The following is a 14,729-nucleotide window of genomic DNA, read 5'->3' on the forward strand; positions in this document are numbered from 1 at the left end:
TGATATTGGTTTCATGGGTTATTACCATTATATGGTTATTGAGACCAAAATTAGCGTTGGTCCTTTATTGCATCTTGAGGGAAGAAAACATGGGACAGGTGTGTTTAGACCTTGCCTATAAAAATAACAGTGGGCCAGTCATCTTTTTGGGAGGTCAACTCCTAGCACTTCATGGTTCCCTGAGAATGGACATCTGCATGCCATGTGTGTTAAACCTTTCTCCACCTGTAGGATGAGTCACTGTTCACATTATATCCACCTTTTGACCCCACGTCAGTAATCACAAAATATTTCTCCTATATCGTGTCTAATATATCCTAGCCACTCTATTGAGAACTTTACATGCATGCACTATGCCATTCAATTTCCCCAACAATCTCATGAGGTGGTTCCTTTTACAGATGAAAGAATTGAAATCCAAATTGAGTGGCTCCATTTAGTCCTCAAATTCTTTTGCCTTCAGAGCTCAAACACTTATTATATTACCTTTTAATACTGAATTACAACAGGGAAAAAATAAACTCCTCCATTTCTTCCAATTTGGTTCATCAGTCCACAAGTATTTACTAAGTATCTCGAAAGGGCAGACCCTTGATACATGTACATATCCATTTTAGCTGTCCTGCTAATGGATAGACCAACTTGGAAATTTTGTTCATCCAACAGGCATGTAATAAGCACCTACTAGGTGCTAGGACCCCTGGGGGAAATGTGAGTATAGTATAAACCCCTGGGGTTTAGTAGCTCCCAGTTCACATAAAAGAGAAAATGCCAGCATGGATTCCTTTATGAAATAGAATTACTATAAGTAAAGGCTGCCCTCTTGTGGACATTTATGAAAACTGTAATAAAACCACTTTTTTTTTTTTTTTTTTTTTTACCCCACCGAAGTTAAAACTATAGAAGAACCTGGTTTTCTCAGAAGTAAAAGTATTTTTGCCTCATCATAAAACTTGCCACCCCACTTCATAGAACCAGGGACGCATGACTTTTGGGACAGGGTTGAAGTCTTCTGGGTAACTTTCTATTCTGAACGTATTCATTATGATTCGAACAATTGAAGAGAGGTGTACGGTAAACTCTGGATCTCTTTAGAATCAAACTAAATAACAAGAGTTTAAAATTTCAACTTACTGAGTTTTATGAAAGATGTACAGTGTTTTATAAAAATTCCTCTATAAGTTACCTTATAAAACTATTCCAAATTAGTATCTCAGAGGTGGATTTAGCCCACAGAAATGTTTTGTTTGACCCATAATGATTACCAACTTTTAAAAATTCTGAGATTTCAAAATCGCAACACAGGATGGACCATATGTGTATATGCCAACAGGGCAACAGCTAGAGGGGATAAGAAAATGAGACTGAGGTTTTCCTGGTTGAAAGTTTAACTTGAAAGATTTGCAAAGCAACGTGTGTGTGTGTGATTTTTTCTTTTACCCTGTACACATGAAGACGTTTCCTTCCTCTCTCCCTTAAGAGACCGTATCATATTCGCTCCAGCACGTCCAGCAAGGAAATTGCACACATGTTTGAGACGGCTATTGTGCCTTACCCTTCTGCCTGGTCACAGGAAATGGTGTCACTTCTTAGAAAGGTAAGAAGGAGGAGGATTGCATGGCAAAAAGAAACGCTAAAACAGCAGCGTGCGCTCTGGTTAGAGTTAGTACACTGCCGGGGTCCAACCCCAGCGGGTCCAGGGGTCCCCAAAGGTGTGGACGGAGTCGGCGAAGAAGGAATGACACGGAGACAGCGTTCAGTTGATCAGCAGCCTAGCCAGGATCTCCAGCCAAGTTCTGGTCTCGATCTCCAGAGAGGGTCTGCTTAGGATCTCCAGCCAGGTTCTGTGTCCATATTCTCTTGCTAGGTTCTCCAGCCAGGTTCTGTCTGAGATCTCCAGCCAGGTTCAGTGTCCAGGTTCCAGTCAGGTTCTCCTGCCAATCTCTGTAGTCAGGTTCAGTCCAGGATCCCTTGCCATGTTCTCCCGCTAGGCTCTGTCTCTAGGCTCCGAGTAGGTTCTGTCTTCTTGATTCTGTTCTAAGTTCTGAGTGTTTCTGTCTTGTTACAACTGTATTTATACCAGTTGATTCAATCCTATCAATCTCTATTACAAAGGTTAGGGCGTTTCTTATCTCCATTCCAGGGAGAAAAGATTATGTAGTTTAAGCATGATTGTTCGTAGTTAAAGGGATTAATTACCCGCCTGGCACTTAGTTGAGGGGTTTTATTCCCTCCCTAATTTCAGGGGAAAATCCCTACCTGGGGAAAACAACCTTTCTCAGAGACCTTGGTTAAAACACATAGTGCCAAGAAGGTGAGCAAACATATTAAGAACCGTATGCCATATATGCCAGGTCCCTTGAAACAGCAAGGATGGACCGGCTCCTGGCAGTACACAGTATGCATTTCCAGCGTGGGCTTTGCAGCCAACAGCTTTCAGACGCATGGCTTCATTAGGCAATGCGCATGTCCTCCTGTATGTGCCAAAGCCACCTCACACTCAGCGTGCCCGAAATGGGGTCTCGGTCTCTCTGTATTTCCTGGACTTTCTCCAAGCTTCCCAACTCAGTGACTGGCCTCTCCATCCAATCACTTATGCAAGCCAGAAACCAGAAATCATTCATCACCCCCGTATCCAATCCATCACCAAGTTCTGTAATTTGACCTTTTAAGTATTCTTTGAATCTGTCACTTCCCTCCATCTCCATGACTGTCTTCCCAACCCTACGGCCATCAAGTCTTATCATTGGTTTGCCCTGGGCACTTCTACACACTCCATTCTGTTCTCCATTCTGTCCCATAATGATCTGTTCAAAGCACATTTTGTTGTCTTCCCATTGTTCTTAGAATAAAGATCAAAATAATTTGTATGCTGTAAAAGTTCTAACTACCTCTCCAGCCTTATTTTGGGCTTTTGCCCCCATTACATATAAACCGCTTTAGTCTTTTTCTCTTCTGTTTCCCCTCCCCCATCTCACTCTCACATATCCGTCTCTCACCACAGGCCCTTTGCACATGCTAGAGTCCCACTGTCCCCTCCCCAAGTCTTCCAGCTCCCTCCCTTAGACCAGGGCCATTCAGTGTGATTCACTGATTAGTTCAAGTCCACAAATTGTTTCTTCAGGTTCATGACAAGTACAGAAATTGAAAGAAACATTCAGAAATATTTGTAGCAATTTGATATTGCTACTGCCTCTCAGCACATGGCCAGTGGGTTCATCTCATTTGTAGCAGGAGCTCAATAGTATGTGTCGAATGATAGTGTGTGAAGAATATGGACCCCAAGAGAGTGGGTGGGCTTTATTCAGGAAAGAAAATTGCACAGGTGATGGCAGGTCAAGGAAAAGGGCCTAAGAGTCAAACCTGTGTCTCTTGCCTTGGGGGTCAAGTCCATTTGTTTTGGAATAGGGACATTGCCATTGGTTATGGCAAAGATGACCAGGGTGGTCATTTCCCATAAGCAAATTTTATCCAGTTTCAAGACAGCCTCTTCACCCCAGATTTCTCCCCTGGCGATCCCAGCTTATCCCCTCCAGAACAATTCTCAGGTGGAATTGCCACTTTCCATTAGAACCACAGGGTTGATGTGGTGTCGTTGGCTCTGGAGTGGTTAAGGGGGGAAAAATCTTTAATCCCAATTTATAAAACCCAGAACTATAACAGTTACCTTAGTTACATCTTCTCTGTGTCACCCCCAATATATTTTGGTTAGTTGTAAAAACAGCTAAAATTTTTAGTGGGAAATGAATTTCATTTGTGAAAATGTGCGCACATTCCTCCACTAATGAGAGGTGTACGGTAAACTACACTAACGAGAACAGACCTTCTCTTAAGCATTGTATATACCTGGCCTCATTTCATCCTAGCTGCAACCTTATGAAATAGGTTACTATCCCCTTTTAACAGATGGGTAAACTGGGATTTAGAGAATAAATTTGCCCATAGTTAATAAAGTAGGGGAATCTACCATCAAAGACACATTTGACTCCACAGTTGAAGCTGTTTTCACACTCCACCTTGCAAAAAACAACAACCTACAATTCATTCTGACTGGGCCTTATCTGTATTATTTGTTTATGGGGTCAGGGAAGGGGGGTGATGCCTTATTTCCTTCAATCCTACACTTGAAAACATTTAGAGGGAACTTGTGTGGGGTTTTGGCCCCATTTTGACCTTCCCCGTGATCTTAATGTTTCTGTTCCTTTGGCAGCTACTTGAACCTAATCCAGACCAACGGTTTTCTCACTTGTCTGACCTTCAGAGCTTCCCATATATGAGTGATGTGAACTGGGATGCGGTTTTACAGAAGAGGCTCATTCCAGGTTTCATTCCTAACGTGAGTCAATCCTAACAATCCCATAATAATGCACATGCAGTGCACGTCGCCCTGTGTGCCAGAGATGCGCCTGGTCTGGTTAGATAACCACAGCAGTGCTGTGAGACAGCCCACATTCCCACTTTACAGATGAGAACACTGAGGCGCACACAGGTAACTTGGCCACCGAAGCGTCCCGTGGCTACCAAGTAGCAGAGTGGGAATTCCAATCCAGCTCTATCTGTGTCTGGAGTTCCAGCTCTAACCACTTGTTGTGGCATGCTTTTTTTTTTTTTCCAAAGATCTAATCCTCCTAATACACAGTCCTCACTTAACGTCATAAATAGGCTCTGTGACTTTAAGAGAAGTGGCATAGAGTGAAAACAGTTTTACCATTGGCTGGCTGATATAAACAAGGCTTAAGTTCCTACATGTCTCCTCAACATTATATTGAAACAAAACCTCAAAGACCTGCTGTTGTCCTTTCCAGGAATCTGCCAATTGAAAAAATGATGCTTTCTCTGATTCCAAAGATGTAGGAATTTGTATGCCTGGGGTTCTGTGAGTCAAAGTGTTGAAACCTGTCAGGGTTGGGGTGAAGCATTTCTTTTTACCATTCATCCCTCCTATATCCGTAATGACTAAGAGCCAAAGGGAAATCATTCCCACTGGATGAGTCCCTGGCCAGGGGACATCTGTGGCCGACTGCAGACCGCTGGTAAGAGCCGGAATCCAGGTCAGAGTGCTCAGTGAGACGGCATGTGCTGGAATTCTGGGAGTGGAGAATCAAACTTATGGGGAGGCCAGAGGGTGGGGTCAAGGGCTTACCTGGCCACTTTGCCGAGTCCAGTAGGGGTGGCTGGTACCAGGCTGTCAGGTGACACGGGATCCTCCTGCTGCTTCCACAACCCGCACCCCGACAAGTAACCATCAGTTCTGCACCAAGAGGCCCTCCTCACACAGCTCTGACTTTATTGTGGATCAGAATCACGTGGGGAGCTTGTGAAACGATCAATTTTCTCGCGTGCAGATGGGGAACTGGGAAGCTGAGCAAACAACTCAAGTGATTCTAATGGTCTGCATCAGTGGTCGCAACCGTGGCTGCACATTAGAATCACCTGGGAATCTTTTCTTTTTTTAAATATATTTTATTGATTTTTTACAGAGAGGAAGGGAGAGAGATAGAGAGTTAGAAACATCGATGAGAGAGAAACATCGATCAGCTGCCTCCTGCACATCTCCCACTGGGGATATGCCCGCAACCCAGGTACATGCCCTTGACCGGAATCGAACCCGGGACCCTCCAGTCCGCAGGCCGACGCTCTATCCACTGAGCCAAACCGGTTTCGGCACCTGGGAATCTTTTTAAAAACCTGATTTCTGGGCCTCATCCTCCGGAAATTCTGTTTCTTTGTTACTAATGTTGTGGCCCCACCCCATAACAAAGAAACAGAATTTCCGGAGGATGAGGCCCAGAAATCAGGATTTTAAAAAGATTCCCAGGTGATTCTAATGTGCAGCCAAGGTTGAGAACCACTGCTCTACATGATCGTTAGAGCATAAATTTGAGACGCAGAACCCAAAAGGTCAAACTTTAGAAAAATAATTATCATTGATTTACTCTCAAGTCAACCCACCGGGGGAGGGGGGTTGGGGGGAGGCCCTCATTGGTAGTTTAGAAAAATAAACTAAATATAAAACTAACAAATGTGAAAAACAATGCTGGCAAAACATTATCCAAAATTAGCGTGGGAATCCTAGCTCTTTACCCTTGGAATGCTCCTTTAGGCCCACGTGTCTGTCTCCACATTCGCTCAGGTGTAGTTTGGAATGATATAGGGGTCTAGGGAGTGAGCCAACCTGTGTTCCTTGCAGAAAGGCAGGCTGAATTGCGACCCCACCTTTGAACTTGAAGAAATGATTTTGGAGTCCAAACCTCTTCATAAGAAAAAGAAGCGTCTGGCAAAGAAGGAGAAGGAGATGAGGAAATGTGATTCCTCTCAGGTGAGCAGGTCCCTGCCCAACCCGTGGGAACTCTCAGGATGGCTGCAGTTCCTCTGAGAGCTTCTGCTGGGAGGTCGGCTCAGCGCCTGGCTTTTGCTGCCTGGTGAACGCATGGAACAGATGAATAGCTAGGCAGCCCTGGGCATCCTAGCAGCAACATTTCCTCATGGGCGTTCTAGCTCGGTCATGAACTTGATTCCGTTAGTACCTTCTCCCAGCTCTCAATTCAACATTGTCGATTTTCTGGGAGAGACTCTAGTGGGCCAAGCCCAGGCCAGGTGACTAGGTTTGAAAGCACAGGCATGCCTCGTTTTATTTGCCCTTGCTTTGATGTTGTGTTTTTTACAAATTGAAGGCAAGACTCTCCACCAGCAAAAAAATTACGACTTCCTTTGTTGCAATACTCGCTTCATTGTGGTGATCTGAAACTGAACCCACAATATCTCTGAGGTACTAGTATGTCTGTATACACGTGGCTGTTTGGGGCCTCACTCCTGCTGGGAGCGGCCGGCCCTAGAGGTGGTATCTGTTCTTTGCTATAAGCAAAATTTCATGCTACCAGAGCGAGCAGAATAGAGAGCAGAAATGACGGAATTCTTATATGGTCAAGTACTACTTTTGGATTTTAGGCTGAGTTGATTTTTTAACCATATTATTCTGTCAGAGTTAGAGCTCGGATCTCAGTACAACAACTTATAGGGCAGTGATGGCGAACCTATGACACGCATGTCAGAGGTGACACGCGAACTCATTTTTTTGGTTGATTTTTCTTTGCTAAATGTCATTTAAATATATAAAATAAATATCAAAAATATATTGTTTTACTATGCTTGCAAATATCAAAAAATTTCTATATGTGACACGGCACCAGAGTTAAGTTAGGGTTTTTCAAAATGCTGACATGCCGAGCTCAAAAGGTTCACCATCACTGTTATAGGGACTCAGTAGGATTTTATACACGTGGTTCTATGCTTTATAACAGTGGTGAAGAAATAAACATTCAATTTGCCTCTAATGATTATCCATTCATCTAGTCATTCACCCATCCTTCCATCCATCCACCTACCCACTCAACTAATGGTCACCTATCCCTCCATCCATTTATTTAGGCTACTTTTATTGAGAACCTATTACCTGCCAGGTCCTATGTTAAATACCAGAGGTAGTTATGAGTATCATTCCTGCATTCAATGACATTTCTATTCTCAAAGATTATATAGACTTGTTAGCTCTGCAAACAAATTAGAATGCTCAATGTCTTTCATTTCTCCAGTCCTCAGGAACCACTAGACCCTTAAAGGCCAGCTGAAGTTCACATCCTGTTTGTTCACAGGCTGGCCTCTTGCCAGATCCCCAGCCTTAAGTGTTTTCTAGGGCCCTGCAAAGGACGCTTAGCTGTGCCACAACCCATCTTGCTTATTGCTCTGCATTTTGACCATTTTCCTCCTAATGATCTGTTCTTCACTTCATCACTAACTGGCTTCTTCAGAATTACCCCTCTCTATGTCCCTATATAGTTTGACTCAAGCTGGATAGAGGCCTCAAATGTAGCAAATACAAGATATCATCTTTATGATACACTAGAGGCCCGGTGCACAAAATTCGTGCACTGGGGGGTGGGGGGTGTCCCTCAGCCCAGCCTACACCCTCTCCAATCTGGGACCCCTCGGGGGATGTCCAACTTCTGGCAGACATTCCTCTCACAATCCAGGACTGCTGGCTCCCAACTGCTCACCTGCCTGCCTGCTTGATTGCCCCTAACTGCTTCGGCCTGCCAGACTGATCACCCCCTAACTGCTCCCCTGCTGGCCTGATCGACACCTAACTGCTCCCCTGCCAGCCTGGTCACCCCCAACTGCCCTCCCTGCAGGCCTGGTACCCCCCCCAACTGCCCTCCCCTGCCAGCCCCCTGCAGGCCTGATCCCCCCAACTGCCCTCCCCTGCTGGCCATCTTGTGTGAGGGTGTGGCAGTCAATTTGCATATTACCTCTTTATTATATAGGATATATGTTTATATAAACGTGTTTTGTTTACATGTACACATATTTTTATATATGTACTTAATGTGTAAGTACATACATATATATGTATATAAATATATAAACATATACATATATAAAATAAACAAAATTTTATGTAAATGTATTTTAAAATAGTATGTAATATTTTGTTTATATATTTATGTAATATTTTAGTGTTAAAATTGTACTTGAATATATAGCATTTTCTAATTCCTAGATTTTTAAAAATATGAATGAATGGCATTTATTTCTTGGAGAATAATATTTTTCATCAGAAGTAATTTGGAAGTACTTTGTTGCAGACTTTTAAAATATTGGATCTGGGGCTGACACTGTCCTGGGCCCGATGAGTATCATTTTTTTGAGGTTCAGTTTTCTCATGATGATGGCCAAGTCATTGTTTGGTGTTGAAAGCTAGACAGTGAAACAGCAAAGCAAATGGTTTGCACGTCTGTGAGAAGCCACAAATATGGACAGCTCTGTTTGCTGCCCCTGAGGTCTAGTTCATGAACCTCAGCACAGTCACTGAGGGGAACATTTGATAGGAATTCAGTGTGAAGTGATGTTTCGAGGCTGTTCATTAAATTCAAGTAGAACCTCCAAACCTTTCACCTGAAGGCCAGGAGACTAGAGGTGAGCAGGTAACTAGCTCAATAAGCCATTGTCCCCACCCTCCTTCCAGCCATGGTTTCTTCTAGGGCTGCTTGGCTGAAAGACATCAAGGTCATGGACCATAACCCAAGTCTTCCCTGCTGGCTCATTGTGGGGAGCAGTGTGTTGATGTATTTTATCCTCTCGTTGTTTCTTCCCTATTTGCTGCCCTATTGTTCTGGTTGGGGTCTCACTCCTGCTACAAACTTTGAGATAGCCTCTGTTTTAAGGATGCATTCTTTGATTGGGCCATTCAGTGAACAGACACTCAATAGGTGTTGGCTGCTTGAGGACCCTCATTGATCTACTAACTATATCTCTACTCTTTTTTCAACGTTCACCTGGAAGATGTGCCTTCTGCAAGAGCACCTTGAATCTGTGCAAAAGGAATTCATCATTTTCAACAGGGAAAAGTAAGTCAGTAGCTCCTGTAAGAACAGTAGCCCAGCAAATGATAGTGCTTCAAGCCAGACTTTACTTGCAAAACCTTAATATATTTTTAACATTTTTTTATTCTTTCTAATTACAAAAATGATAATAGAACATTTGGGAATTTATGGAACCTTTTTTATTTTTTTGTAAGAAATTTCAAATATTGTAGTAGGCAAATGAGCTTCAAGTTTCTGTTGATGGGAAGAGCAGAGAAATCGGGACTTAAATATTTCAAATCTATGATGTTTTTAAGGTTTCCCTTTATAAATTGTTGGGCTTAATGCTATCATTTCAAAGGCTTAACTCTCTTTATTTTCAGTGAATAAACCCTCTTTCTTTTTTCCCCCTTTTAAGAGTAAAAAGGGACTTTAATAAAAGGCAAGCAAATCTAGCCTTCGAACAGACCAAAGACCCACAAGAAGAGAACAGCCAGAAGAACAACCTGTGAGTCGTCAACATCTTCTTCTTGGGACATTTCCTGCCACTCGGGCCAGCAAGCTCTGACTTCCACAGCAGGATGAGCCGACGTAGTTCCCTCCGCACACCTCACACACCTTAGAAAACGTGAATGCCTACTTTTGAGGGAGGCAGCACGAGACAATGAAGAGCTCCCTGGGCTCCTGGGAACTGGTTACACCACTAACAAACCATGTGACCATGAGCAAGTCACTTAACCACTTCCTCTGCTTCAGTTTATTCTTCTAAAATGAGAGGGCTCTACTAGATGAGCCCTCCTCTGCCTTTTTATTGAAACCACTGTTGTCCTACACAGCTTTTATTCTTATTTCTAAAGGACTGTTTGGATGTAGATTTATTTTTCCACTCCTAGTTACACTGTGACAGATGGACAAATGAACATAGGTGGGTGGTTGAGTGAGGTGTTTGGGGGCTGACTGAGTGAGGCTCTTCAGAGCTAGGAAACTTCATAAAGAGGTCGCAATCCCCCAGCCTGATTGAATAGGAATAAGGAATCCAATCAGGAAGAAATGAGTGGGACTGGATTAAAGTGAAACAGACTTCCTTGGCCTCCCAGTGCTATGCCAAAGTCACACACCACATCAGCTTATCCCAGCTAGCAAGAGCCTGCTGTGCACATCTGTCCCAACACCCTGTACAGTGACATGAAGTTGGGGAGTTGAAATTGGTGATGATGAGGCATTTACACCATGGAAATTGGCCAATGTTGTCCTAACCGGTTTGGCTGAGTGGAGAGAGCGTCGGCCTGCAGACTCAAGGGTCCCAGGTTCGATTCCGGCCAAGGGCATGTACCTTGGTTGCGGGCACATACCCAGTAGGGGGTGTGCAGGAGGCAGCTGATCGATGTTTCTCTGTCATCAATGTTTCTGACTCTCTATCCCTCTCCCTTCTTCTCTGTAGAAGGATCAATAAAATATATTTTTTTAAAAAAAGAAATTGGCCAATGCTACAAATCAAGGCATTTCCCCCACCCACCCACCCAGCAAGCCATTGTTAGATATTTTATTAGCACACCACTTGTGTTCTTCCAGTAATCACAATCCTTGAGAGCTCATGGTCCTCTTAAGATTATCAATCTGATAATCTTAAGAGGACCATCTCCTACATCTGGAGGGGATCAGGAAAGACTTGTCACATTGATAGCATGTCCACCTTGCAGTACAGTGGCGTGTCTTACTTGGGAGTTACAGTCTCAGTTAGAATGTGCCGTGAATTTGAACAGTAAAATTTACCCTTGAAAATTCCCTGAAATTACCCATAATGTATGGTGGGTATCTTGTCTTTGTGCAGCCAGGACAGTGAGCTGCCCGTCAACAATGAAACAAGTCCCCGTTTTTGGTTCATTTTGATTTTGCTGTTTACCTTTATTTTTGGCTGATATCAGATGAATCAAAACATTGAACAAATTACACATGCATTTATAGAGTAGAATTACACTAAGCACCGTGGATGTGTACATGTCTGTGAGGTTAGGGGTCATGGAACTAAGGGAATGCCTTGTGCTCACTGAAGAATGGCAAGTAGGATCACCTAATTACTTAAAGTCTGATTGATGTCTCACTGTTTTCCTTTATATTTTCTTTATGTATTTGTAAATCGCCAAGTTAATTCACCTACATGAGATGTGCATGTAATGTATCTCCTCTCTCCTGAAGATCTTTGCAGAGGAACTATTTTGGGCCACCTACAGAGGCCACTGCCTAGGAAGTCAAGAAGTGAATAGTCTTGACAGGGGACTGTTTTAACATCTCCGCCACCCTTGTCCTTCTTTATGGAGAGTGTGGGCCTCACCAAGGTGGTGTTAAGCTGGCAATAGGGGAGACCAGACGGGTCCATTTGAGAAACCAGACATGTGGACATAGGCAGAAGTCACAGCTGCGGCCACCTGCTACAGCAGACTTTTCCAGGAGGGGTTTGCACTAGGGCATCTCGGCATGGGTAGAAGCCAGTGCTGAATTTTAACTCAGCGTTTATAGTAGTCTTCTCACTAAGCTGATAGGCCCAGCATTTCTGGCGGAGCTGTGAAACAGTGCCTACCTTCTTTAACAGCAACCATCCTTTTGTTAAGAATTAAAACCAGCTCCTTTGTTCTGTGTGTTGGATTCCTTTTCTCTACATTCTCCACACCGTGTCTATGCTATTTTGTTTTCCTCCGAACACTATAAATTCTAAGTGCTTGCCCTGACTCAATTTCACAAGGAGAGGGGTGGGTTGACAAGATGACCAGATTCGGCTCCAGGGGGTCAGGGGCCACCCGCATGTTTACCAACTTCCATCTTTTCATTTGTCCTGATTCAAGCCCCGATGTGCTTGGACTTACCCCCTAGTCCAGGGGTGGGCAAACTTTTTGACTCGAGGGCCACAATGGGTTCTTAAACTGGACCGGAGGGCCGGAACAAAAGCATGGATGGAGTGTTTGTGTGAACTAATATAAATTCAAAGTAAACATCATTACATAAAAGGGTACGGTCTTTTTTTTTTAGTTTTATTCATTTCAAACGGGCCGGATCCGGCCCGCGGGCCGTAGTTTGCCCACGGCTGTCCTAGTCACTGCTTCCTCCTCTTGCTATGACCCTGTATACATCAACCCAAAGGGGAGGCTTTGGGGAACACGTAGCAAAGGGCAATGGGGTTGGTAGGATCTCCACTGGGATGAGAGCTCATCATTTGTACCATTTCACGTCTGCACAATGGAAAATGGGATAGGAACCCAATGCAATCGCCAAGCCTGTGCCTGAAGCATCTTGATGGGCGTTCAGGAACCAAGGATCCGCTGTGCAGAGAACACCACCTCCGAGAGGTGGCATGGATTTCCAGTTTTAATCAGGTTACAGCCCCGCAATGTGTTTCCAGCTAGAAAAGAAAGACCTTTGCATCCATCAGTGTAGATAACAACTAATTATAAATACCTTCCACTGTTATATATTAGGACAAACCGGTTTTCCAAAAATTAAAGGATGCCTAAGTCCTTACCATGATCGCTACTTATTAAAATCAGATCTTTTGCTTTTTGCCATTATAAAAAGCTGAAAGTTACTATCCTACATTGGGGAACATGTCTCATTTAGATTTGTGACAACCAGGGCTCAGGGCTAAGAATTTTAGAAAACAGTCACTATTGCATTTTTCTGTCTCATATTCCTGGAATCCTTTGCTCCTAACAGCTTCCTCCCTTATCTGTGTGGAGCATCTAGAGTCAGCAGGATTTGAAGACCAGAACCTCCTGCTTATAACACTCTGGCACTGCAGCTGGCCACCATCCCGGTGCATGCACAGTGACCTCTAGTGGATGGGCGGGGCATTGAGCTCTGTGTCCCAGGCCACAGCCCTAACTGGCAGTGAATACTCTTGCTAATGGCTAACACACCTCCATGGCAGCACTAGGTTGGGCTGAGAGCAATGCTAGGGAAGGAATAGATGTCGAGCAGCACAGAGCATGGTTAAATTCATTTGGATACTTAATTAGTGGGTAGGCTTCTTCTGTTAGGAAAATTTTAACCGGAAGTGACTAGACATTAGACCATCATAGGTTGTCTAGATTGAATGGACCGATAAATAACTACCAAGAAAGGACAGTACTACCGCTGGCGGGGCCAGTGTTGCTGCTTTGGGCTGATGGAGTAACACTATAGCTTCAGTTCTTCCAAAGCTGAATGAAAAGGCATGAGAAGCACAGCGGGTTTGTTTCAGCACCCAGATATCCTTGCATATTGTCTACACAGAATCCTGTTTCCCACTCCGCCTACCTGTGATCACAGCTTCTGACAAGCCCCACGTGTCTGTGTCTGATGGTAAATATGGCTGTGGAACCTCCACACGTCAGTTGTCTGCTGTTGTGAACAGGCGGTCCTTGGATGGGAAGCACACGGTTCTGTTCAGCTATAGCCTCCATAACGTAACTGTGTCTGCGTGATTGACATGTCTTCTGTGTGCCACCAGCCACTGGCCCTTCTTTGTCGTGTGTGTGTGTGTGTGTCTGTGTGTGTGTCTCTGTGTGTGTGTGTCTGTGTCTGTCTCCGTGTGTGTGTCTGTGTGTGTCTGTGTGTGTCTCTGCGTGTGTGTCTGTGTGTGTGTCTGTGTGTGTCTGTGTATGTCTCTGTGTGTGTGTGTCTGTGTGTCTCTCTGTGTGTGTGTCTGTGTGTGTGTCTGTGTATGTCTGTGTGTGTGTGTGTGTGTGTGTGGTGATGGTTTTCTCTAGAGGAAGGGTTGTGGTGTCCAACATCACCTGTTCTTACTTCCATTTCCTGCTACGAGGAAAGTCCTTTCTCTGGCAAACTGGTGACAGAGATGATATTCTATAAACTACCGGATGTAACACAATTTAACCCCCATGTATGAAACCTAAAGACCTGGCCGCTCCAGCATTCACACCTTAGGGAACACAAGCCAGAATTCCAGATGTTGCCTTTCACCAGGACCATAATCCATGAATAATAGCCTGAGCACCCTTCGCCAGCACGCTGCCTGCCTCCCCCTCAATGTCTTTTTCCTGCTCCATTCCGTCCACCAAAGCAGCGGGTGGGTGTCTCATGACCCGGACTCTGGGACGGGAAGGGAGTAGCCGCTCTGAACTCCCACAGCTAGAAGCAACGTCTGCCTTAGGAGAAAATAGAGGGACCTTCACTACCTCTCATAGCCACATCTTAGCAGCCAGGCCAGCTGGTTCCCTGGGGTTGTCCTGAAATAGAGAGGCTCCTGTAAGCCTTGTGGGCTCTGAAATCCTGTGCACTGAGTGCCCTGCTGCCCAGGCCACATTCAATCGTCTGTCCTGTTCTCAGCTGCCATTGGAATGTAGAGCAGGATCTGGGCCTCTTCCATTCTGAAGGGTG

General features: G+C 44.4%; 1 protein-coding gene across 2 annotated transcripts in view; it reads left to right on the forward strand.

The window, feature by feature from the left end:
* Window positions 1–10,968, forward strand: part of STK32A (serine/threonine kinase 32A) — an 89,656-nt gene extending 78,688 nt beyond the window's left edge. For both annotated transcript variants that reach the window (XM_059698789.1, XM_059698788.1), the window contains 5 exons: window positions 1,481–1,597; window positions 4,211–4,336; window positions 6,191–6,319; window positions 9,340–9,404; window positions 9,778–10,968. In XM_059698789.1, the coding sequence (XP_059554772.1) occupies window positions 1,481–1,597; window positions 4,211–4,336; window positions 6,191–6,319; window positions 9,340–9,404; window positions 9,778–9,871 (531 nt within the window). In that variant the 3' untranslated portion in view covers window positions 9,872–10,968. The remainder of the gene's footprint in view (window positions 1–1,480; window positions 1,598–4,210; window positions 4,337–6,190; window positions 6,320–9,339; window positions 9,405–9,777) is intronic.
* The last annotated feature ends 3,761 nt before the right edge of the window (window positions 10,969–14,729 follow it).

This window comes from Myotis daubentonii, chromosome 5 (genome assembly GCF_963259705.1).
Source record: "Myotis daubentonii chromosome 5, mMyoDau2.1, whole genome shotgun sequence".
Lineage (NCBI taxonomy): Eukaryota > Metazoa > Chordata > Mammalia > Chiroptera > Vespertilionidae > Myotis > Myotis daubentonii.